This window comes from Struthio camelus, chromosome Z (genome assembly GCF_040807025.1).
Source record: "Struthio camelus isolate bStrCam1 chromosome Z, bStrCam1.hap1, whole genome shotgun sequence".
Taxonomy (NCBI): Eukaryota; Metazoa; Chordata; class Aves; order Struthioniformes; family Struthionidae; genus Struthio; species Struthio camelus.
In genome coordinates, this window is record NC_090982.1 from 18,168,547 (window position 1) to 18,195,856 (window position 27,310).

Genomic DNA, 27,310 nt, shown 5'->3' on the forward strand with positions numbered 1-27,310 from the left:
CATACAAGTGGAGTGTGTTGTGTCATTTCCTGTGATACTCTGCTCATATCCACATGCTTCACGCTAGTAGTAACTTATTAGATCTGGCCCTTTGTTGGGTTTTCTTTCCATCCTCATGTACCGTGAGGTCCTGTAAAACGGTACAGCTGTCCAAGGCTAGCTGCAGGCTTTTGCTGCCTTTAGAGAGATGTAAATTAGTCTCTGCAGCTTGTCCTGTGCTAGACAGTGGTCCCATCCCAGCTGAGCTACAGCCCTGTGGAGCAGGCTTCCTCACGCTGCAGCAAATCACCACCAGCGATGCTCCATCATGGTCCCTTGCCACGAATGCAGCATGCCATGCGTAAGCTGACTGTCCCTGGCCTTGCACCTGCACAAAGCTGTGACTCCCACCTCTCCCTGTGTTTCTGGAGAGGTGGAAGCTCTTGCCTGGGCGGAGGTGAGGATGGACACGAGCAGGGTGGGGCCTTAGTTCAGCTTTCACCAAGTGCAGGGCTCAACAGGAGCAGGGAGCCCTGCTCTGCACAGAGGCAAAGTACTGCTCATCAGCTAGAACTGGTAACTTGTCCCTGTGCCAGCCTGCCCCACAGTGCCAAAAGGAATGCAGCAGAGGTGGTGCTGGCATAAGTCATGATTTTTGCCTTGAAATTGTTTGCTCTAGGCAGTAGCCCAGGCAGCTATTCATTCCTGCTAGACATGGCCTTGTCTTATATACTGTGGGGTTTTTTTTCCTCCATCAAGTAACAATTAATTAATATATTATCCCAGCACATTAAAATCTCTCTTTTTCTGTGCAGGTGATCCACCTATAGCCCGCAGTGCTGCAGGGCAGCTCCTGTAAGCACAGGAGGCCTTTTCCCCTCTGTTTGTGATTGCCAAATGCAAAGATTTAAGTCTCAGCCCCGCAAATACTTCCACCTCCAAGTAAGGCTGTAGACATGCATAAACATTTGCTGCAGTGGGGCAAAGCATGCACCTCCCCCTCCCAAATTCTCTGTTTTCTGTGACTCCAGGTCATGCATTACTTGTAAAACTATGCACAGGGATAAATTTATTCTGATTTTCTAATCTCTTTTCATCACCTTTGTTGTAATCTTGCTGCAAGTGAATAGATTCAGTTGTGTAATAGAATATGAAAGAAAATTCTTCCACCTCTTTTAAAACTTCTACTCTGCAAGAAGTTGTATGTTGATGAGTGTGGAACATTTCTACGAATGCATTTTTAATTGCTTTACTTTTGTTTTCTAGGTATATGCCAGTTGGTATCTTGTTTTTAATTGCTGGGAAGATAATAGAAGTTGAGGACTGGGAGATCTTTCGTAAACTGGGTCTTTATATGGCTACAGTATTAAGTGGGTATGTCATTTCCTAAGGATGAAATTAAATGTAGATCATTTTTGGAGCTCAGTTGTTCACAATTTAATTATCTACAACAATCAGCCTCTTCTAATTCAGAGACAAAAATTGCTGTCAGTGAACATAATGTGAGGCTATTCTGAATGCATTTTTTGTTTTAGAAAGTCAGTACCTTGCATTCTAAAAAAAAAAAAAAAGAAAACACTGTTCTTGTACTCATTATTTCATCTTCTTCTCAGCTTGATGCTGAAATGGATAACGTCGTTGCATTTTTGAGAACAATAATGCTTATTTTGGATACTAGAAGAAGTTGGAAAAGGGTGAGGAGGAGGACTATATCCTATAACGGGTTGCCAGCCCATTGAAAGTACTGTAATATCTGGCTTACATTCAGAATCTCCATGGGAACTGGGGCCCAAGGTGCTCCAGCACAGGCCCAGGTCCGCTGTGGAGCACAAACGCACAATAAATGGACTGCACAATCAAATGATGCTGAAGAAGAAACTGAGCCCCATTCACCTCAACACAGAGTAGCTAAAACCCAGAGAGCCCCTGGGAACTGCTCCATAGTCATCCTCCTTCAAGGCAGAGATAGCTGGTGAAGCTCCAAAAGCAGCATTTGCTATCTACTTAATTTAACCAAGCATCTAAACAGGTTTGATATCCTCCCTTTAGGCCTGCGACAGTGTAGAACAATCTGGGGTAGTTTGGAGGGCCCTTGCTGTTACACCTGCACAAACCCTTTTGCAGATACGGACCTTATGAATAAGAAGGAGCAACTTAACTGCTTCAGGTGATACAGCCTGTAATACTGGCTGTATCATTATTTATCTGATCATTGTTTTTCTGTGGATAAATATCCTATGAAAGACGCTTTGGAAAGATAAATGGTTGTTACAATCCCAGTAAGTTAAATGCATTTACATTTCTATTTCCAGTTCAATGAAGCATAGCTTCTGAACTGTCTTGGTTCATTGCCTTAGCATCCACTGCTATAATTCCTTGAGCATACTTAGGATTTATTCATGTTTTGTCTACAGGCTAGATCCAAAGTCGTTCAAGAGCTTCTTCCCTCCCCAGCAATACTTCATACATATGCATGCTATCTTTCAAAAGTAATTCACAGGCTTTTTGACAATCAAGCAGAGAGAAGAATTATACAATGGTTTTAAATGCAAACTTCTCTGTGAATAGTCAAGAAGGATCTGGTTTTTTCCCTGAATCTTTACTTTTTTTTTTTTTTTGGTATTTATTTCAAAGTTGTTGCTTTGTTTTGTGCATAGGCCAATATGTTTGGATTAGCTATTCAAAAATCATTTGAGAAGTAATGACTTTGTAAGTAGAAATTGTGGCTTCAGAAACGGCACTGAATCATGATTCTTTCAGAATACTACAGAGACAAGTGCAAGTTACGCTTTTCTAATGCATGACGCTTTTTTGTGTAAGTAAGTCTCCATTTTAGTGTTGGAAAAGAAATCTAGCTTTTAAAGGATGCAAAAATTGATGTTTAACAATAGTCAAAAAACTATTACTTTACATATGAATTGTAAATGAGACCGTGACTACAAATGAGGTAGATGATGTAACTTAAAGAATGACACTGTATAACTTCCACAGTTTTTGTATGTTATTAACTCCAAGAAGGAATATGTTAGAAGGATTTTTGCTGCACTTTGACTTCAGTTTTAAATGAAACAGCAAGTTTCATGACAGTTTATTAGTAACAGTTACTATTTGTCCTGTGACAGAACATGTATGAAGACACAAATACCTTCTCTGGAGTACTTACATTGCAAAGTCCCACCGCATATACTCTCCCATTTAGCTGGTAACCATGGCCTTGACAGGTACACTGATTTCTGGGTAGGTGCCACCATAAAATTAGCTACAGTAAGAGTGCCCAGCTCTACATACTGGGAGCAAAGCAGCCTCTGTTCCACAAAACCCCATTACACCTGTGACAGTTTCCCCTGATGGCTGCTTGGGTAGAGATATGCAGCCTTTCCGTCTGTTACGGGAGGGCCAGTAGAGTGCAACACTTAACGTGCTGTGGAGAAGGGCAAACAACAGCGTGTTTTCTGCAAGGCTAACCTGCAGGGAGGGCGTGTTATACCCAGCTCACAGAAGTGAAGACAGTAATGCATACCATACACAAGGCTGCAGGGAAGAGGTGCCTGTTCTGCATTCCTGGCCTGCAGGAACGCCCTTTCTCCCCGCCTCTTGGTGAACAAAGGAAGAAATTCCTTTCCTCTGTGCTGGGTTTCTTTCCTCACCTATTCCTACCACTTTTCTTGCTCTTCCTCATTCTTACTGCTTGACCACCTCTGCTGCAATGTTTCTGTTCATCAGTGTCCTCTGCAGCTGTTTCTCTCTCTCTCTTCCCCTGCTTTAAGCATGGTCCTGAGAAGTACAGGTCATCTTACAGAATTTTCTGGTATTCCCTGGCAAGGAAGTTATTTGAGATCTTGTGTGCCTCATCCTTCCTTTCTTTTGCCTGCCTTCCCTCCCTAGCTCCTCTCCAATCTCCTTCTTCCCAACTTCATTATTCGTGACCTTTCGCATTTGTAACCCGTCCAGCTCTCACCCCAGTGTCTGCAAAACATCTCATCCCTTATGTCTCATTCAGGTTACCAGGAGGGAACACTCGTCCCCCTGCCATGTCTTTCCTTGACTTGGTCACTAAATATCCTAAGCCTCTCGCTTTCAACAATGGCAGTGCCAGGACAGGGACATGTTAGCAGTCAGAAAGGAGCGAAATCAAGCAGGAAGGCTAGAACAAATACCAGAAGAATCACAGCTTGAGGGGAAGAAGGGAAACTGCAGACAAGATCCTTCCTATGACAGAGAGAATGCTATAAGAATTTCTGTTTTCAGTTGCTGATTAGAATTTTTGCTACCAAAATTTCTGCTGCTTGCTGGGAGTTGTATTTCATGCATGCAAATAAATATTACTTCTAATTCATTTTGTGAAAATTAGTATTAGCAAAACAGATATGCACAAATACATGTGTGTAACATCAGTTCCTGCCAATAGTAATAAAGTGCAGAACTAAGATTTTCAAAATAACCTTATTTGAAAGTCCTTAGGCTTCTAAATGATGTAGACATAGTTGCAAATTTTAGTCTATATGTTTGGTTAAAACACACAACAATACCATTTTTTATAGTTTTCTTGTGTTTGTTCTGAAGAATTCAGTTTGCCCCCCTACACCACTGTTTAAAATGTTAGGTTTCTTTTTAGCTTTCTTTTACAAAATTTTATTGATTGATAGATGGTGTGAGCTTTCCTTTACCGTCCACTAAATAGATCCTTTGTTCACATACAGAATGAAAATGGTAATGCCCATTGGTTTTTTAAAAGATTATTTTTCCAAGGAAACATACCCAGGTTTTGTGGTGGGGTTTTTTGTGCTGTTGTAAATTTCTGTTCTGTAGGTGGCTACTGCTGTCTTAATTGCCTGGGTTTGGCAGAACAAGCGGTACCATGATTTATCAATATCTTTGTCAGCTGCTTTGAAATCATAAAGCACTATTACAACACAGTAATGTTCCCAAGAACATCTTGTGAGGACAGAATAAAAATCCCAAGGTTGTGCATGCCGCAGTTCTGGGCTCTGTGTTTCCAGGCTATGACAATTTCTTTTTGCAAGAGGCTGATGTTGCTATAATTGCCTGTGACCCTGAAACACAAGAAATATTTCACAGACCTTTCACAAACATGTTATTTCAAATACTCTCACAGCAGGCTATGTGTCTCTGATCTTTATGCCCATAAAGCACTACAGTATATGCATTCAGGATCCTTATGTTCAAAATTAAAGCACAGTTTTAAGAATGAATTTGTCCCTGAGACACACCCAAAATCCCAGTATATATATTAGAACAGGTAAAGCTGAGAGGAGAATTTGATCTTTTGCATGTTAACACACTTAATGCAAATAAAAGGTGATCGTTTTAAAAGATAGTATTTCAGTACCTTACGACATGAAAGACTACATGTAAGACTACATGTATCTCCTTTGTACAGCCTGACATACCTCAGTTGTTTTTAATATATAGAATCAAGGAAAGAGAACTATATTTGAATCATAGACTTACTTAAGCTTACACAATTTTCTGCAACATAAAAGTGTGGGGATTTTTTATATGATTTTCTTTGAAGCTTCTATAGAAAGATGTGGAATTCATCTGTCCCTGACTAGAGCATGTATTTACTTTTAATTCCAGCATATGTTCTGTAGTAAAGGCAGATAAACTTAGAAAAATGATTTGGCTTGTTTTTCTTACTTGTTTCTAGTCTGAATTGTAAGGATTTGACAGGAGAGTGGAGTGTTGAAATGTATTTCAAATTGGCCTCTGCAGATCAGTGTAAATATTACTTATTTCTTCACTTTTTTCATCTTCATCAATTTAAGATTATTTCCAATATATTAATTAATCACATTTCTTCTGCTGCTTTGGAAACAGAGGCAAGTAACAATCTCTTCTTCTCCCCTGACAGAATAAATAGAAGAGCATTAGTCTGCAGTCTCTTTAGACAGTATATTCTCTGTATTTTGAACATAGTTATGTCTGAAGTCATGAGAAGTTTCACACACAGATCTGATGCCAGCTATCACCATCTTACTAAAACTATGCAGTGAGATAAGTACAACTGTTTAAACAGTCCGTTTTCTTTTGCAGACTTGCAATCCATTCCATTGTAATTCTGCCACTGATCTACTTAATAATAGTAAGGAAAAATCCTTTTCGGTTTGCCGTGGGGATGGCTCAAGCACTTCTGACAGCCCTCATGATTTCTTCCAGGTAACAGAATAAGCATCTATTTTCTGTAATGTTCTTAGTAGTGATTACATTGTTTTTTCTCTGATTTTACTGCTACTTTGTTACCTACCTTGATTTCACCTGGACAATTATAAATCCCCTGGATGTTGAAATATTACTTTCATCATTATTTTTGGAGCATCCGAAAGGGCCCTATAGCTTGCAGTGGAGCTTACTGGCCTTACACTAGACTTGTGACTGCCCTTCCCAGTACAAACTCAAGACATGTAGTTTTTCGTAGTGCAGCTTTCCTGCTCATCTTAGATCTCTGAGTCTTAGAGCAGATCAGGCTGATAAAGAGAATGGTATGCTCTTGCCTGCGCTTATTTTATCTGTTTATCTTTGTTTCAGTTCAGCAACTTTGCCTGTCACCTTCCGCTGTGCAGAAGAAAAAAACTGCGTTGACAAAAGAATTACCAGGTTTGTTCTTCCAGTTGGAGCTACCATCAACATGGATGGCACAGCTCTCTATGAAGCGGTGGCAGCTATATTTATTGCACAGCTGAATGACTTAGAACTGGATGTTGGCCAAATAGTTACCATAAGGTAAGACAAAAGCCATCACACAAACTTTCTTGGTGTTTTTTTTAATAAATGGTACATTTGCTTTGCATACCCTCTGGGAAAGCTGAAACTATCATTCACAGCACAGGAATTAGCAGAAATATTCTCACTTCTTGTTCCAAGGCCTCGCCTATGCAACGTGATGAGCAGGTGGAGCTGGTGAGCCCATACAGTTGGTATACAACCACATTGTTCTGGAAATTGCCACCGTTCTTTTACAGCAAACACTTGCAAATCCAACTCCGTCTATTCCTCTGATCTGTCTAGTTTAGGAGTACATTTACCTAGTTACTCTGCAGTGTAATCAAGACACCTCTGTTTTCCTGGCCAGGAAGCAACAGAGTCTGCTCTAAATATTATAAATTACCGTGTCTGTAAAGGCACTGATTAAAATATCGGTACATGACTAGTCCCATAAACTTGTTCCCAGACTCTGAGCAGATACTATTCAGGGGGGAAACTGGCAAATCTGGATATTTTTCTTGCAGTGAGAATAAGTGTTAAAAAATACAGCTTCTGTGATTAATTTGTTTTCTGAATGCCTTTTCCTGGCTTTATTTGGGTTTTTAGTGTCACCGCTACAGCAGCCAGCATTGGAGCTGCAGGTGTCCCTCAAGCTGGACTTGTCACCATGGTGATTGTACTGAGTGCTGTTGGCCTGCCACCTGAAGACGTTACTCTGATCATTGCAGTTGACTGGCTTCTGTAAGTTTAAGGCACTTGATATTTAAGCCTTTTTTGGTTTGTTCGTTTGCAATGTTTACACAAGTTGTGTGGAAATATCTGGGTCTGTGAAGGAAGACAAATCATTTAGGACTGCTGCAGGAATTAGACAAAGATTCTTGTTATGGCCAGAATTATTCAATATGGAGTTGGATGCAGTAGTGTCTTTAATCCTGAAAGAAGTTCTGCTGCTTGGGAGGGTGAATGGCCTCACATCCAGAGGCACTATCAACCTTAAAACACTGGCCACAACATTATTAAATCATTAGCATCTGGAGCATCTCAGCCCCCTCCATGTTATGCTAAATACATACACCATTCACAAAAGTCAAATGCAAGCCACAAGCAAAACTTCTGAGCTGATTTCCTCAAAGCACATAAAATGCACACACTGATGAAGAGGGAGCGGAGAGCAATATGCAGGAAGCAGAACTGGACCCTGGCTCTGCATGCACACACATCGCAGGCCCATACGTGGCTCCATTCTGCCAGTGTCAGCATGCTGGGGCTGTTCTTTACTGAGACATTCCTTTGAGGACCCAGCCCCATAACCAAAAAGCACACACACATGCAAACTCAGAAAGCACTCCCTAGGCCCCTGATCCCAACCACTTCACCTCAGAGCACATCAGATGCCTCAGTCCCATTAAAATAGCTTTTTCCAGAGAGAAGTGTTGATCTCATGGGGCATTGTCACATGCTTTTAAATTCTGCCTATCTTTAGAGATCAACTTACATGCTGCTGCTTGGGAAAAGGCTTCAGAAGCTTTTGTTTTGTCCACATGGATATTTTAGGGCTCCCCTATTGGCTCCAGCTGATCAACAAAATGAGACAGAAGTGTCTTCATTTGATATGATAAAACCCCAAGGCCCCCAGCAGAGAACTGTGATGTTGTCGATGGACCATCAGTGTAGGAGTCCATAGAGTCTGGGTCAAGTTTATCACTGCAGCATTGCTTGGCATGGTTTGTCTCTTTCCAGTCTTAATATTTCTCCCTACCCCATGGGGCAAAGAGTGATACCCCCCTGCTACTCACTTTGTGAAAAGCTTTGAAACTGAATGACTGATTTCTGCTGAGTGGTCCAACTCAGGAAGTAGATGCAGGCAGTAAGGAAGAGTATGGTCTCAAGTTCACATCAGTTTGAGCGGTGATTTCTATGTCCTGTGCATACAAGCTACATGATCTACTGGTCATGATGAATATCTCTGTTCCTGGTTTCCCAGAACAATCATGAAAAGCTTTTCTAGCCCCCACCCCTACATTAACTTTTCCCTAGACCAAGTGCTGTTCCAGTATCTGGAGTGGGCTAATAGATGGGAAACCCTATCAACCTTTTGCTAAATGCTGTTTAAACCTTGTAAATATTATTACTTACAAAAGCAAACGTTTTCCTAAGTCTTGACCCAGGCTGGCCTGAGTCCTAGAAACAGTGTTCATGTTCAGATTCACTGCTTCATTCTAAGACTTCAGATTAGCCTTAAAGAGCTTCTGTAAGCCCTTCTCTTGCAAGGCTAGCATTTCTCACAGAGTTCCTCATGTCATCCCTATTTCAATTCCAGAACATCCTGATCCAGAGATCACGTCTCAGTTTTCCCCAGTCTCTTCTGTTCAACTTACACTAAGACACTTCTTTCCGTAGCTTCTGCTACAACCCAGAGAATCATACATTGTTTTCTGGAGGTCAAAAGGACATCAGTTATCAATCAGTTTTGTCCTGTGACTCACTGTGAAAGAATAGCAGGATTCCTGAATTAAGGAATATAAGTTTAGGTTATAATGCAGTTTTTATCAGTCTCCTAAACTGCACAAACTACAGTGCTCAGACCAAGGTCTTGCTCAACTGTATTAACTCAGCACTGAAAATATTCCATTGGCGTCAATACAGAGGTCCTAGTAACCTCATAGTCCCTGCATTACATTTTCTTAGACTCCCATTTACACTCAAGATAGATTCATTCCTTTTCTTCCCCCACTTTTTTCAATCATTTTCTTGAAGGATTTCTTGGCAGCACCTTCTGTATTTCACTGATATATTTAATTTCTTTGATTATGTAACTCAATTTTGCAAACTGTCTTGAAATACTGTTGGTCTCCAGAAAACCAAGGCTGTTGAAGGCATCCAAGAATGAACTCACAATGAACTCACTTTCTCTACAAAAGCACAGTTGCTCCAAACAAAACAGCTCCAACAAGAAGTACGTTCTCCCCATCAAGTGTCTGCACCGGTGTCGCACAGATTTGTCTGTTTTGCTCCACAATCGTTTAGTTTTCCCCAGTCCTTTTTGTTTCAGGGAGGCATTTGGTTTTGTTAAGGATGGGGAAGACCAGTACAAACCACTAGTCCATAGTAGGGGTCTAAAAGAGAGTGTAAGAACAGGACAAACAAACAGTGATACTTCTCCCAAAGTACTCTCCTAGCCTGCAGCAAGTTACAGATCACAGAGTTCCTGAGCTAGAGGTGGTGTTTGTGTTACAGACTCACAGAATTACAGAATGGTTGAGGTTGGAAGGGACCTCTGGAGATCATCTAGTCCAACCTCCCTGCTCAAGCAGGGACCTCTAGAGCATATTGCCCAGGATCACATCCAGATGGGTTTTGAATATCTCCAGCGAAGGAGACTCCACTACCTCTCTGGGCAACCTGTTCCAATGCTCGGTCACCCTCACAGTGAAGAAGTTTTTTCTCAGGTTCAGATGGAACTTCCTGTGCTTCAGTTTCTGCCCGTTGCCGCTTGTCTGTTGCTGGGCACCACAGAGAAGAGACTGGCCTTATCCTCTTGACGCTCTCCCTTCAGATACTTGTACACGTTGATGAGATCGCCTCTCAGTCTTCTCTTCTCCAGGCTGAACAGGCCCAGCTCTCGCAGCCTTTCTTCATAGTGGGGATGCTCCAGGCCCTTCATTGTCTTAGCGACCCTTTGCTGGGCTCGCTGCAGAAGCTCCATGTCTCTCTTGTAGTGGGGGGCCCCGCACTGGACACAGGACTCCAGGTGCGGCCTCAGCAGGGCTGAGTAGAGGGGGGAGGATCACCTCCCTCCCCCTGCTGGCAACGCTCTGCCTAATGCAGCCCGGGATCCCATTGGCCTTCTTGGCCACAAGGGCACACTGCTGGCTCAGGATCAACTTGTTGTCCAGCAGGACTCCCAGGTCCTTCTCCGCAGAGCTGCTTGCCAGCAGGTCAGCCCCCAGCCTGTCCTGGTGCATGGGATTATTCTGCCCTAGGTGCGGGTCCCTGCCCTTGCCTTTGTTGAACCTCATGAGGTTCCTCTCCGCCCACCTCTCCAGCCTGTCCAGGTCCCTCTGAATGGCAGCACAGCCTTCTGGTGTGTCAGCCACTCCCCCCAGTTTCGTATCAGCAGCAAACTTGCTGAGGGTGCGCTCTGTCCCTTCCTCCAGGTCATTTATGAATACGTTGAACAAGACTGGAGCCAGTATTGACCACTGGGGGACACCGCTAGCTACAGGCCTCCAACTAGACTCCGCACCACTGACCACAACCCTCTGAGCTCTGCCATCCAGCCAGTTCTCCATCTACCTCACTGTCTATGCATCTAACCCACACTTCTGAGCTTACCTATGAGGATGTGATGGGAGACAGTGTCAAACACTTTGTTAACAGTTCAAAATAGATTTCTTCTTCTTCCAAGAATTAACCTTACTGCTTTTGGGACCTACATAAAGTTTTAGCATCTCCACGTCCTATGGAGAGGAATTCCACAGTCTAATGATGTGTTGTGCAAAGATGTATCTCATTTCCTTGTAATCCACCTCATAATCATTTTATTTGATGCCCTCTAGTTCTTTCACAGGCAAGAGAGAGAGAGAAAGAGAAAAAGGACAGTCATTCCCTATTCCCCATGGTAATCACAATTTTATGGACCTGATCTCTTCTCTACCTTGAAGAATCCATAATTTGTGTGATTGTTAGGCATGAAAGGAACACATAGAAACTACCCATTCCATCATGCATAAGACAAAGAATTCAAGCTATCTTCAGGCGTCTGATCCAGATATTTTTCAGATAAAGGTGTCTTGCTGTGTAAAGCAAATTAAAGATTAATTTCATGTACTAGGGGTCATTGCCAGGCCATTTTGCACCTCAGCAGATGGAATGCACATCATGATGCCATGTAGATTATTAACACTTTTGCCTTTTGTACTTATTGCCTAAAATGTATTATTTTACAACCTCAGTGTCTCATTAACAATCTTCAGTTAATTCTGAACTTAGCAAGGTTTTATTACATAGGCTTGTGGGATTTTTCCATATTTTTAATGAAGAAGCAAAATAGAAGTATTTTATGAAAGACCAGTATTCCACTACTGTGGATTTCCTAACTCATCACACTGATGCTACCATAATTTTACTTCATTTTTCCTTCTTCCCTCCCCTGACAGACACCCCCCAGCTTGGGGAATACACAGGCAGTTTTTAGCACAGGAGCTTCATTAACTGTAGTGGCAGTACCTGAGATACACTGATTCAATTTACTGTTGTTTCTGCAGTCCCTTCTGTTTGTGAACGTGTCCAGCATCCAAGTCTCTGCGCAGCCAAAGTGGCTCTGTCAGTCATAAAGCCCCTACTATGCTGCATCGAGGGAAGGAAGGACAGGGAAGCATGAACTGCCACAGTCCTTACTTTATTTCTATGCCAGTTTTCAAACTTTGCTATACTGCACAGTTCTGTTGTTCTCTGCCAAGACGTGGCAGATTTTTAAGGGCTGCAAGTCACATTCTTGCTGGGAGAAAGATCAACAGTACAGAAGTGTCATATTCCTTAATGTGACTTGTTTAATTTAACTTTGTACTTCAACCCTGTAAGCAGGAGAGTCAAACAGCACATGGCTTCTTTTCCGTTTCAGGGGTTTGGGCTAGAACACTGAAGATACAGCACTAAGCACTCCTCTGGTTGAGGAAATGACTGGTAAAAAGACAAAAGGCACAAAGCAAACTCTGCTGCTGCTTCCAGCAGCCTCCCATTCCCTCAAAAGCAGTCTCATCACGAAGAGAGTCAGCTGCGCAGTACTTCAGGGCCTGAGAAAAGTGCCCCCCACAACATTTTGTAAGGCTGTGCTCAGTAGTGTCATTACTGCTCTAACAGAACAGTGATGTGACTTGCAGTTTTAGACATCCTTTACAAAGTCATTTATCACAGCAGTGACTCCAGGTTTCTTCAAATACATGTGAGGAAAGTTCTGTTCTTCACTCTGTTACGTTTTTTTCTTCTAAAACCAGGATTACCCAGGATCTGCACTAGGAAAAGACCGGCACTGAGCATTTGCTACTGTAGCTTACTTTTACTAAAAGGATTTTCTAAGTAACAAACAGAATGACTTGTCTGACAACATTTTTATTCCATAGGGATCGATTCAGAACGATGGTGAATGTCTTGGGAGATGCCTTTGGGACAGGGATAGTGGAGAAACTGTCCCAAAGAGAGCTGGAGCAGATGGATGTCAGCTCTGAAGTCAACATAGCCAATCCTTTTGCCTTGGAAACAACAACGCTCGATAATGGTCAAACAGAGACCAAGAAATCCTATGTCAACGGAGGCTTTGCCGTAGATAAGTCTGACAACATTTCATTCACGCAGACATCTCAGTTCTAAATCCAGAAGCTTTCAGGTGAAACAGATGCACTAAAGGACATGACCATATGCAAGATCTCTAAAAGCTTAAAGGATAATTGAGATTATTACAAAGGATGAGAAAATTACATCTCAAGCGTATTTGATTTACTGCACAGACTCTGATTCCCTTCACCAGTTCTCCCCACTTCCCATCACCTCTCCCAACAATCTGAACTCATCACTTTTGGTCTTTGCTGATAGGTTGAAGAAAAGAAAAGTTGTCAAATATGTAATTTTGTTTAAGAATATATACTATTGCTGAGGCTACAAAATGCCTCTTTGGAGTCAGCATGTTCATAGATGGATATTGTAGCTGGGGCAGCCAAACGTGTTTTTCTCAGGAGTAGTACAGCATTCTACATCTAACCTACATTACAAAACACCTGTCTGTAATCACTTTTAACATCCTTGCCTTCTAAACAAACAGATTGCACTGCACCGAACACCTACTGTAACTTGATCATGTGCCAAAATGTTCATTTCTGCAGCTGATAGGACACCACATGGGCAGACTTACTCAGAAAGCAACAGGCCGGAAAGGCCTTGTAATAAGTATTTTAGTGTGTACCAGGGTTTCAGGGTTTTTTAATCATTATAAACATCAGAAATAATTGGGCATGGTAGAGTTTCCAAAGTTTATGTAGTTAGGTTTCCCCATGCCCTTCATCTGAATACCAGTTGTTGGGAACTGGCCTGCAGTTGTGAAACAAATTGCTGCGGCTATGTTCCTCTTTCTTGTACCTGAAGAGTTTTTGAAAAGTGAAACATCACCAATTTAGGTTCACTTTGATGGTCAATTACATTTCCATCAGAAGTAGAAAGAAGTCAGTTTATTATTGTCCACCTTTGACTCTAGCCAAATATTAATCCACCCCAAAGTAGGCAGCGGTCACGAAGATGAAAATAGACTGTACAGCTAGTCATAGTGCAACTTCTAAACCTTTCCTCCTTGGAGAAAAATAGACATAATATCAAGAATATAGGAGGCATGCCTTTTTTTTAGAAAGAAGCCACTGTCACTAAGCTTTTTACACAGACTGGTTGGTTGAACTCCTTAGTTTAATTCCCCCAGTTGAACATGCAAGTTTGTAGCTGCAACACTACTCCAGTGCCAACGTACCAGCTAAATTGTATCTCATGAAGTATTTCTGGACCTAGAAAGTCATGCGTTCTGGTGGCTTGCTATAGGGGATCCACCAAGAACTTCCTCATAAGAAAACTCCATTTCTAAAGCATTTTATATAAGATTTACATGGTGCAAAAATCACTCTTTCTATGAGGGGTCGCTGTAACAAACTAGTTTTTTGCCTTGCATATTAAAATGTTAGCCATTTTACTTGTAAAGTAAATTGAAGTTCATATACAGTTCTTTCTTTGTAAATAAGCTTGCGTTAAACCTAAAACTGCACTCACGTGTTAACAAAAAAATTCAAGTTCCTGCAGTATTATATAATCAGTTCAATCCTACACTTTTGTATTTAAATAAACCAGGTAATGTGCCAAAGAGAACTGATGAAGAAAAGAAGAAAATAGTTACTGTAGGTTTTGATAAATTGCACCTTAAATGAAGAAGTCAGTAAGATAAAATGTTGTATTTAAATTAAACATTGTAAACTATATGGAAGTGTTAATCTAAGTATTGGTATGGTTACACAAAGTAAAGAAAATGTATAGATTGAGTAAACCAGTCTTTTATCTGTGCAGAAATAGTATGAAAAACTTTATTTGTACAGCTTTGCTTATGGGAGGAAAAAAAACCCACGAGCTTCCACAACTAGCGTACAGTCTACACTTTATCCTTTCTTTGCTTTTTTAAATCACCCTTTTATGTATCTCACCCTGTTATGAGGTTCTGTGAATAGTGTTCCTAGTGTGATCAAAATAAATAATTTCTCTCTTTCATTCTTGTTTCACCCTACCATCCTCTCCTCACCTGTAGAATTTTGCGTTTCTCCAGCTATTGCAAGAAAAAAAAAAAAAGATGAACTGGTGATGTATGTTATCTTCAATAGTGGTTCAGCTGTAGCTTTGGCAGGAATTAATCTCTTGTTCCAAAAAGATATAGACATTATCTCTCAGGAGTACAATACTGAGATTGCAAGCAAACCCTTTTAATTTGGAGGATCTGAAGGAGAAAAAAAAAAAAATCCTCTTTTAAACAAATGTGAAGCAAGGGATTATTTAGCATTTTTAAGGATCACATGCAACTAACCAGAGGTTGATGGTGCTGCGGCTTCAACCATTTAGTACCAAGGGAACTAACTGTATACTGAAGATAAACTGTTAAGTCCAGGGATGCTTTTCCTGTCACAGTAGGCTAAGCATGTACTTTCTGCATACATGGAAAAATCCTGCATGGGCAAAACACCCTTTTCTACTCCACAGCCTCCTGGCCTGGAAGCTCAGTAGACCAGTAGAGAGGCTTCCATCATAAAAGCCTCTGCAGATTTTGGCCTTTTACCCTGTGTTGTTATGTTGCTGTAGTATTTTCTGAGGCTGCAGAAGCTATCTCAGGATTGGACCCTGCATTCTGAATAACACATACGGCTTTAAGCCATGGAAGGCAAGGCTCCCTGCTCACACATCCCTGCTGAAATACTACAGGAGTTGCAGCTGACTTGTTACATTGGTGAAGGAAAGCACCTGGTCGTAAATATGCACAGATCTGTCAATATGCATGGGTCATCCAGGTCAGCTCCACAGGCATTTAAACTGCATAAACATAATCATGATGCGTGCAGCTTGCTTATTCTTGTGTCTTCATTGGTAAGAACGGAAACTGCTTGGTTTAAGACCTCCAAAGACACAACCAACCACTTCCCCAGACTAATGGTTAGGACCCTCCCCTAAGTTACTGCTTCAGGCCCTATTTGACTACCTAAAATGTAGCTAGGAGCATCTCCTGTTACTCAGCAAGTGAGATGCCAAAGCTTGGAATATGCAAAGTTGGGCACAGCTGCAGCCAAGCAGAGCCATGTTTTCTACCCTGCAGTTTTTCCTGGTTGAAAACTGCCTGGACTTGGCAGACCACACTGCAGAAGAAATGCAGCATTTGCCAGGGACCACATGAGCAATAGCAACCAAGTCCTGGCCCTCTGCTAAACTAGAGTTATATATGGGAAGCAGGGCAAGTGCAATGGGGAAAGGTCATGTTTTTATGCTATCTCTAGAAGCAACCTCTATGGGCCACTGACAAAGGCAAAATCTTGAGCTAGGTGGGCTTTTTTTCTGACCTAGGGTGGCAGCAAAATATTACTCTTTATAAGGATTATCAAATTTTGTACTGTTCTTATTAGGAAAATCTGCCTTTTCTTGCAAATCAGAGCACTGACAGTTTCAACAGGCCCCAGAAACGTTAAGTGATGAGTTCTGTTCAGAAAAAAGTTCTTCTCTGGTAAGCCTGAGAGATGCTAACTTTCAGTTAGCAGTAATTTTAGGGTGCTTTATGCTGCTATGATTCCACCATCTTCAGTGGGGTTACATGTATTTTAGAGCTGTGTGAACCAGGGCAGTAGAAAAAATTCAGAACCTTCCCAATGTAGATACTGCAGAATCTGTTTCTGTCCTAGAATGCCAAATCCATGGAAAAGGGAATTAAAACACTGAAAAACATTGTTTTCTGATAGATCCACCTCTGCAAGCCCAAGACAAAAAAAAAAAAATCAGCTTCTGTAGAGAGATCCCCATGCTACAGTATGGTTTACCAAGAAAAAACCTTTATTTAAAATTCTTTATTATAAAATGATGATTAAATTAGACCATAGAGCCCACGGAATACACATTGTGTTAATCTTCTTGTTTTTAAAGGATTATTTTTAAGAAGTGCTTTTGTGCACAAAAATAAGCACTACATTTAGCAAAGCCTTTGCAGAAGAATAAGGTTCAGTTTTTACACGGCTGGTAAGATGGTCACACCTTGGAACTCCAGTACCTGGCCTGGCCATCATGGGGTTCAGGCAAAGACTTCCTTCTCCAGCCACCCTAGGGCACTGCTGATGGTGCTAGTCCAGGCAGTTAGTTACATAGACACAGCTCATCTTTAGTCCTGTCCCACCTGAGTTTCACAGGCAGCCTCAGTCCTTCCCACACATGCCCCTCGGACTGTCAGCCTCCGCTGTGTCTGAACAGCTGCCTTGGAAAAAAATCTCTCCTACCAAGGCTTTTTCACAGTAATACAATTTCCTAGACTTTTCTGCTTGACAGGGGCAGGAGGAAATCGTCATCACTGACACACATAAAGACAGTTAGCATGCACGGAGATCAAGAAGCTCACAGCTTTTAATCAACAAGTTTAGTAAGGGCAAATTTTGCAACATGGGCATGTTTTCATGACTTGCTGCAGGAATTGTCTTCTTTGTGACTGACTAACTAGACGGTATGATGACAGGAGGTCGAGATATACATGGCATTACCTGCTAGCCAAGACTAGACATTCTAAGCAGCTTAGGGAGAATTACAGGTTTGTACCCAGTCAGTAAACATTTTCATAGCTCAAGAGAAAAAGTTTCTTGGGAAAAATGGATCTGATTTCCACACAGAATCAATAACTTAAAGAATGATACATGCAACTAGCCCAAATTTCCTCAAGTTTTCACTGGCCTAAAGTCACTCTTGCGGTGTCAAATAAAGTCTTTTCTTCAACATGTCTGCAGGAACTAATTCTCTATACGGTGTTAACTGTCACTGTCTCCTAGAACTTATGTGTTTTATCTAATAACATAGATTTCTAGTTCAACCCACTAAAAGAAGTGTTCGTGCATCAAACAGATACCTTGAGATATTGGTATTTAATTTGCCCAGACAGCTTTTTGGGAAACTCTATCACCCAGTCAAAAAAAAAGACAGATAATAGAAGTAACTGACAACCCTTGTTTATCCAGTCCTCTCTACAGCTGGAGGTGATCAGCTAGTTTTAGAAGAAATATGCCCAAGGGTCCACAAAACAGAAACATGGCCTGAGAGTGCCAAGTTGTGCTGCAGGAATGGACTAGGCATTTGGTACAAAAACATGGCTTACTGGATGCCAGCAGAAAAATCCAATTGTTTTGCTATTACTTTATCTTATCACTGGACATTAAAGCAGACTGACACGACCAGCTGGCAGCTCCCACTACTCCCATTACTCCACCTGGGGAGTAATCATAGCGTCCAACTGGAGGACAGAGATTAAAAGAGCAGAATTCAGCTGTAGAGGCTATGTTGGTAAACCACCTTATGCACCCTCCATCGTTGTCTTTGTTGAAATAGCACCACAAAGGCAAGCAGATTGAGAACAGTTCATTCACCACTGATTTAATCACTGTCCTTTAAATTCCCCACCATCTAGGTGAAGGTTCCGGTAACTCCCATCAGTCAAGCTGCACTGGTAATAGCAACAAGAGCATTTCTGAAGAGGAAGGTGAGTGTACCTAAGACAGGTGTTATATTGCTAAGTCCATGCCAGATTTAAAGCAACACAACAGAATGTGGCCTATCATATTTGCAGGTAGGAGAAAAGAGATTTTGAACTGAGCTCAATATAATACACAGAAAACTCAACTGTTACAGCAAACACGAAATGTCTTTAACACAGAACAGTAATGGTACCTCCTGGTGCAAACTATGCTGAGCTGCAGGCAGGGAAAGCAAACAGTTGTGACAGACAAAGAGCAGCCCTGTCTGAATTAAAGGCAAATGAAGCAGCTCTGAAACCAGTAGAAGCCCCTGCTCTCAGAATAGCTCAGTAAATGGAGACCAGGTTGTTTTAGGTAGCAGGTGGAAAGCAGTACATTGCATTGTAAAGATGCAGTGAAGGAATACAGAGCGGAAAACATGTAAGCTCTGAACTGGTGAAGAAAATATGGTACTGGAGAAAAGCCAGATGATGCAAGTGCAGTCAAAGAGAATGTACAGAGCAAGATGGTCACCACCACGGACCATTTCAGGTTCACCATCCATCCTACAGCTGTTGGCAGGGGATGGTTTTGCCACCCAGGAACATAGGTCATAAGAGCTTGGTCCCAAGTGACCAAGATTTGAGTTTGGGGTGCCAAAACCCCAAACTGGGGTTTTTTTTGGGGGGTACACATGGGCAGCACACACAGAAAGGAAGAGAAGAGAGGAAAACATAAATGCCCTGCTTGGTGGTGAGGACTGTTTCTGGTCTGCATCCCACATCTGCTCCTATTTCAAGATTGTCCATTGGGATATATTACTCTAAATATATATATAATATATATCCATTGGGATATATTACTCTAAAAATATATATGGGACTACTGCAGTCTTATATGAGCATCTGTATTCATACCGCTTTTCCATCTGGCACTCAGTTGTATGAAACAGATACCCACACAAAGCCAGGCCCCTCAACCCTGCTCAGCCTTTTCACACAGCTGTTCTCTCTTTCTCTTAGATACCAGGATATTTGCTATCAGTCCTCTTTCACAACCCTTGAACTTTTAACCACAGTCTCCCAGTAAGTGGCTCACTCTTGCCAAAGCAATGAGTCATTCTCCTGCATTAAGTTTTTTTGTAAGACGACATATTTTCTTTCCCTGTTCTCAGAGGTGCTATTCAGGGTCTGGTGGGATTTTTTTGTTGGTTTTAAGTACATGCACAAAGAGCGTCTTTTTGATCAATATCCTTTTCCTGTCTAATAAAGTGAGACATGACATTGTTTTCTTTAATCACCAAAGTCACAGGCAGCGTATCCCAGAGATTTATAGCATTAGGTAGAAATACAACCCTTTTTCTGTTCAGAAAGCTCAAGGTAAGAACTGCACTGCACAAGAGCAGGAAGGGCAGGAACCTTCACTTACCAAAAATATAAGCAAATCCTTTAATTTAAAATGCAATGACTGTATCTTTTGGAGAAATGTTGGCTTAAATATAACAGCATGTCCAAAGAACATTGTTAGAAACTGCCCTCGGTAATAAAGGCAGACATGTGATGAATGTCTTCTGTTTGTCCCCTGGCATTACAATTTGGGATCAATAAACCATGAAACCATAATATCACCTACCACAACATTCAAAGACAAATCAAGAAGATAACATAGTAATCTAATTCAGATCAGGACAGCTGTCACTATACTGCTACATTTAGGAGCTAAAATTATAAAAGCAATAACCTGCTCCATAGGTTTCCACAGTCACCGTACTCTGCTGATTTATTATGAAGTAAGACATAATTACATGCTGATGCCCCTTCCTGCATTTTCAGTGGAAAACTAAATTTAAAACTGCAAGGATTTGTTTCTTATGAAGCTGCTGTTTCTTTTTATAAATGGATAAGGAAGCATATTAATAAAATAAAATTACCTTTATGCTACAGCATGCGTTTAAGCAAAAGGGCTTGAAACTGTGCATTTGCAAGGGAATGCCATTACATTCAGTATACATTAAGGTTATGGTCAGAGACAGTGATGAACAGAACTTATCACCTGGTTAGAGCCATGAACATTCTCCACAGCCCTGCCGGCTTTTTAGCCTACATGTCATATGACATGACTATGTCTTATTTCCCAGAGTAGGCGTATTCTATGATAAGGATACCAAGACAGCATTGTTCATCGAACACCCTATCTTTGTGTGCTCGCAGAGTGCTCTCATTATCCTTCTCTGGAGAGGAAATTCTATGCAATTTCCTTCCTCTTTAGCATGCTTTGGTTTGTGTACCTCTGCCTGAGCTGGACTACCCTTCCCATCAATTTGTGTGGGAAGCACGCGATGCCTTCTGTTCATGCGTGCTAGCTCAGATAAGGAAGTTTTTGTGGGATGAGCATATAGGGTCAAGATTAGTTTCTTAGCAAGTACGAGCTAGGTGTTGGGAGGGGGATTCCCCAGCTCCCAACACAGGAATGTGTAGCATCTGTCCTGTGCTCTGCTTTGGCCCAAGCTCTCGAGTCACACACAGACACAAAGACTCACTCTGAGCAATCAAGTAAAAAGACATGACTGGCCTTCAGCTTTGGGGAGGAAAAGTAGGTAGACTTCCACTTCTGCACAGAATCACCTTCTTCTCATGTAATTAGGGCAACTCAACTTTCCTGTTTCTTCATTGCGTGTTTGGAGTTCAGTGTGCAGTGGGATGCTGCGGGATGCAAGCTTACACCAATTCCTCTGAACGGGGACTTGGGTTATTAAGTACCCATCCACTAACAGTGTTACTGGGTGAGCGCTTTTCACTGTTGCATATGTAGATAACAGTATTCCTGCTGCCTTTGTACAACAGTATTCTGTCCCTTCTAGGTCAGCACCTGCCATCTACCTCCATGAAACTTTCATGACTCAGATGAAGTTTGTCTGATACTAAAATTACTCCCACTCCCAGGCAAGAAAAAGCAGCCGTGTAGGCAGGTCAAGTTTGAGGCAGGCCCCATAAACAACACCAAAAGCGATCTCACCCGGGGGCACGCCGTGTGAAAAAGCGCTGCAGGACCTGCACCCGTTTGAATCTCTTGCAGTGTTGCTGCTTTGTACAACAGAGAGTTTTACTGTGCCTTCATTTTGGCAAAGGTTTGGATGGGGAAGCCTGTTGTCCAAAATCGCAAGACAAATAATTTTTCCAGTGTCTCCTGGCCCTGCATTGCAGAACAAGCAGGTTGGAGGTCAGAGCAGTTTGTAGATAGCCACACTTTGCACTGCAGATTTTCAGCTCTTTTCTCACCCGGGTGGTTTTCAAAGGCATGGAAGAGCTCTGCACTTTACAGGGGACGCAGCAGTCAGAAATGGGGTTTGTTGTTTGCTCTTTCTTCATAAAACTGAAGAAAATTCATCTATAATCACTGATGGTAGTGAAGGAGGATTATGCTAGGGCGTATGAAGGCACTGGGCGTACGAAGCCTAAAGGAAATGGTGGGAAGAAAGAAGTAGCTTGAAGGAGGAAAGGGACAAAGCCAAATTTGTTTGCAGGTGTCCCTATTCAGTGACTTGATCTGAGGGGATGAAGGGATCATCACCATTTGGTATGGAAAGGGTATGACACGTGAGGCATCAGATGTAGCGCACACAAAGAAGAGGAAACGTTCTCACACCAGAGGGGAACTGTTTGATCTCTTTTGGTAGGTTGTATTCCGGTGTGGATTTCAGCTGGGAGAAAATCAATGAGCGGGTGCGGAGTCTCCTCACCTCAGCCCAGGCCAGGCAGCGGCTTTCCTCTGTGAGTATTAGTATGACAGTTCAAGAGCCACTGGCGATGATGTGACGGTGTCTCCTAGCATGCTAGGATTTGGGCCCATCCGTCTAGCGGTCTGCCCTGGCCCATAAATCTGCCAGTTTAGTTTTGGGTAGCCAATTATTTACCTCACACGGTCTGGCCAAGTCTGGGCTAAGGAGTGCTCGCTCCCTTGCTACTGAGCGCCACAGACAAGAGGTCAGAAGGGAAGTCTTGGATTGCCGCTCGTGAATGAGCACAGCATGGTGCCTGTGGCAATTAGAAGGAAAGGGATGAGCACGTGAACGCAATTTAGAACGAAAAACAAAACAGTTTGTAGATTGCCACACCGTAGTAAATTGGAAGAAGGAACTAGCAACTGCAAAGGGCTTCTGAAACGAAGAAGATAGCTACTGAAGCACAAAAGCCTTTTAGACTAATCCCGCTGTGGTTAATTTTGAATGGCATTTGGGACCTCAAAAATGAGCGACTCAGCAGCTGTTTCTGTGTGAGCCTGCTAGATATTGTTACTGACAAAAGAACTGGTGAATGACGGTAACTGCGCTCTTCTTGCTCTCTTTTTCCAGCTAAGGTAATAAGAGTTGGTCCATCTAGACATTTCCTGTCCTTACAAACCATGTGTCTCTCTTGGCCCCTGTCTTCCAAAACGGCTGCCACAACACCCCTGCTGCTCCAACATGGGCATACCCAAGGCTTTTTCACTCTGTCATCGATTTTTGATTCAGTGACAAATCTAAGCCTAAGATATTTATTTCACGCTCAAGGGAAGGGGCTATAAATCTAGATCACTGATGCTCCCTCCCTCTTCTACCAAGGATATGGATGGGAATGGCCTGCCTCAAGCAACAGAAGGGGCCTTTCCGATTGTAAAGCAGCCTAAACAAAACAACGTTGTGATTGATAACCCTGTAGGAGTTACAAGATACAGGCTCTTGCATGAGTCAGGCTTTCAGGATTAGGCCCTTCATTCCTCTGAGATAATTTGCAATTGTTTTGCTAATTGGTAGCATCTGCTCTTGGTTTGGAATCATGCAGACATCTGCAACCTCCATTAGCCTTGCACTAACCTGAAGGAACCACTCTAGAGGAAAGAAAGAAGGCAAACACATGAAAGAGGATGAATTAATCAGTGCTGCTAGCCCAGTGCAAGATTCAGAAATGTTCATTACTGTTTCCTTTGACTTTCCAGGCCTACAAACTATTTATTTAATACATCTGGCAATTGCTACATAGGCATGTGGCTCCCAGCTCCCCGCCTAGTTACAAGTTAAAAGCATTTGAAGAGAGATAGGGTCAGATGCTTCAACTGGGGGAAAGTTACACAGTCAAGAAACAGGCTCTCAAGTGATATTTCCCACTGCTTTTTGTTTCAGCACCTGGAGCGGCATTTGTTAATCTGTTTACCTCTTGAGGTGCAGCAGTGGGAAAATTCAATATCCAATCATGAGCTTGTTTAGCAAGAATTTGAGGCTGAGAGGAGGTGGAAAGCTGCGCAACAGTTACTTCAGCCACAGCAGCAGGGAAGAAGCATTTTCTGTAACATGCTACGCTTGCTGTCATAGGCATTTTGCTTCCATTCTCAACTGGAAGCCCTAGTTTTCCACTTAGCAACACTGTGTGCCAATCCTCTTAAGAGAGTAAGAGTTCGTTTTCACTCTCAACTCCGAAACGCAAGAGGGACAGCAACAAAAACTGCCAACCTGCTATTAGAAAACGCCACCTACAGAAGATGCAGAATAACTCTCCTTTTGTACCAGATGAAGCTAGTCGTCATCTTCTTGAAGAATAACAGTATTGCCACTTTACTTCATTAATGAGACTCAATAATTTAAAATAAAGTGCTGCTTCCACAAGCAAGATATACAGGAAGCAGCTACTAAATATAACTTTGTTTATTTGTATCTTTAATTTTCATCTTCTCAGAACGAGACAGAGTTGTCAAGCATTGTCCTTCAGTGTTTGTGTATAGCAAGAATTTGGTTTTGCTCCTTACTGCAGAGATACAAATTCTTTCCTCTTCATGTGTCACTTGCCATAGATTTTAAGTCCAAAGGCAATCATCACGTTAAAGATTCAAAAGCTCCAAATAAAGGTAAATTATATGAAATGCTTTTGTGTATTTTTACTAGGAATCTGCGAATAGAGAGCAAAGCTATTCCACTCTCTGTATATAAGACATTTTACTCCTTCCCAGGTTAAATAACACAGCTAGCTGACGTGAACCGAATGCTACAGCCCAGTAGCTGTGCACTCTGGAGTATCAAAGTGGAAATAAAGAATTCTGCTATTACTTTTCATTTCTATAAATCACTTCCCACAAGGTGCTGAGAATGGACAATCATTTAAAATAGCAATTTTTAAAGACTACTACTTCTTCCAACTGCTCAGATATAACTTTTATAAATCAAAATATTAGGAAATTCCAAGGTGATTGCAAGAGTTCCAAAAGGCCAGAGCTGAGGTTAATCTGATTCTGTCATTTAAAATAGCTCTGCTTCCCCTCCACCCCCAAGCAAGTCCTACACCAGCAGTGAATTAACCAAGGCTCACCAACTGCCAGCAAGGTTTACCTAGGAAACAAGTCTCCACATTATTTTTTGATGGCCATTTTAGATTTGAAAGAACAGACACTTAACAACAAGAAGGACAAGGCTTTTGTAGGCAAAGCTGCCATACTGTTAAGGACCCATTCAAAGGGGACCAAAAGACACAGCTGCAAACTCAAATGGCAAACAGGATATTGCTAACAGTATATGAGCTGAAAGTAAATTGAACCAGTGTCATAGCACAAAGGGAGTAAAAATCCCCCCAAAAGATTTATTATTACATTATACTGAAGATTCAGCAAAGTCCTATATCTGCTGTCAAATATGAACTCTTTAAAACTACACAATGGGTAAGCAGATGTTTTCTACTTCATGTTGGCCAGTATTTAATGCTCTCCTGCAGTGTTGGAGTATTCTTTTTACCTGAAAGTGCATTTTTTTTGCAATTGATGGAAACTTACTTGCAGTCTCTGAGACGCAAGACCCTTCCCTGGGTGGAGGACAGGATGCTATTGCGTGGACAGTGATAATCAAGAGTCTGAAAACGCAAAAAAACTTTATCTGAGATAGAAGGAAAGTTCAAGAACGTTATGCGTCCAAACTAAGGGAAGGGATCAATAGACAAACTTGATCTCAAGATACTGAGACAACTAGGCTATGAAGCTGAAGGGTCAGTTGCAAACATAACTGGAGAAAACACATCAGGTATGAGGTATAGGATTACAGACTTAATAACTGTACCAGAGAATTGGGAAAATGTTGGACAAAACCACGCCTTTCAGTCGGATCTCAAGAGGATTCAAGTTTTAGAACAAAGAATTATCAGAGACACAGAGGTAAATGGGAAAATGGAATTAAAAGCATCATTATTGCCAATTAACCTGATACTTGGATGCAGAACTGTGGTAGATCAAATTTGCCTGGCCTCAAACTGTGACAGGACTGCAGAGTAGGATTACCTGAATGATCAAGAACTTCACAGAGAAGAGAAGGCTGAACTAGCATTGCCTGTTTAGTCCGTGAAATCAAAAGAAATAAAATATCTTCCTATATGTACAGCTGGGAGGAAGAACACCATAAATTACAGGAAAATGCTGGAGTAAAGACATATGAAAATTAGTCATTCAAATGTTGTCTGAAAATTAGACGCAAGGTTTCTCACCAGTAAATAAGTGAAATTCTGAGATAAAACTACACAGATCCTCTACTTCTGTAATTCCAAGACGAACTTTGACTGTTCTATGTTTAGGGTTTTCAGCACAACAGGTGCTAAAATCACTGCATTAGGAAATCTCTTCCCACATAGCATATAGTGCTCTGGAATGATCAAAGGAGTGCATGAACCTACTTTGGTGGGCTCTGGGTGGTATCTCAATCACCATGCATCGGATCATAAGTACAGATACACTAGCTTCAATAAGTGCCCATCCTCTTCTCCTTACTAAGTCCTCCATGGCCTGTGTGAGCAAACTAGTTTTGTCACATAGAGCAGACCTGTCAAGCATGCAGCAGAAATGCAGAGTTAAGACATTCTTTTGCAAAGCCTGTCATTGGTAAGAGTCATGTTAGGAGCAGGTTTTAACTTTTAACCTGAATGACAATCTTTTGTTATTTCTCCACTAAGTTTTGCAATGCAAAGACATAAGTAATCTAAAAGCAATGATTTTGAAGTTATTTTTTCTGGTTCCCAAACACAGACAATGATGAAGTGGAAGTGAGCGGCCTTTGAAGTTTGTTTTTACAATGAAAAATGAAAATATCCTCAGGAGAGGAGAAAAAAATATCTAAGTCATTTGTAGTCTCATTATAGTGAGGCTTATGCAGGATCTCAGCTTCAAAAGACATATAGAAGCCATATTCTAACTTTCCCAAATGGAACTCATAACAAATTAGGAGCCTGTATCCCTCTGAAAAAGTGAGAATGAAGATAACTGATTATCATTTTGAGTTTCCCCATCATTAAAATCTTTCTGAGGAGTGATGAGTGACTGCACGTTACCTTCAGGCATGTTCTGAACCAACATATCAAACAACCTGAGGCAATGAGGAGTTCTGTTGTTCAAAGCACTCTCTTTAAACCACCCTCCAGTAGAACAGTGCTGAACAATACTTTTCATTTAAATACTATTTTGAAGGCAAGCTGTCATCCTTTCCAGACTGTCCTGAAAATAGTATCACTGCGGCACTACATCAGGTAGCCTTTTAAATATAGAAAACAATGGTTAAAATATTCTCCCCATCATTGTCATCAGTCCAAGCTAGAGTACTGTAATCACATCAAAAACCAGAGAAATCCTTAAAAATGGAGATACAGACATATATCTCCAACCTGTAGAAACCAAATCTAAACCACGCCAACAAATAAAGCATTAATTAAAAACAGTTGAAGCACATATTTATATATGACACCTCCTTTATGCTAAGGAATCTCTGTAAAATGCCCTAAAGAAATATTACAGTGTTCCCCTAATACAGTTAGAAATAAGTACTACGCAAATAGGCAAGTTGTAAG

The 27,310-nt window shown here is 41.5% G+C and overlaps 1 protein-coding gene across 1 annotated transcript in view; it reads left to right on the forward strand.

The window, feature by feature from the left end:
- Positions 1-14,997, forward strand: part of SLC1A1 (solute carrier family 1 member 1) — a 57,115-nt gene extending 42,118 nt beyond the window's left edge. The window contains exons 8-12 of the mRNA XM_068927097.1: positions 1,246-1,353; positions 6,037-6,159; positions 6,529-6,723; positions 7,312-7,446; positions 12,828-14,997. Coding sequence (XP_068783198.1) covers positions 1,246-1,353; positions 6,037-6,159; positions 6,529-6,723; positions 7,312-7,446; positions 12,828-13,074 — 808 coding nt within the window. The 3' untranslated portion in view covers positions 13,075-14,997. The remainder of the gene's footprint in view (positions 1-1,245; positions 1,354-6,036; positions 6,160-6,528; positions 6,724-7,311; positions 7,447-12,827) is intronic.
- The last annotated feature ends 12,313 nt before the right edge of the window (positions 14,998-27,310 follow it).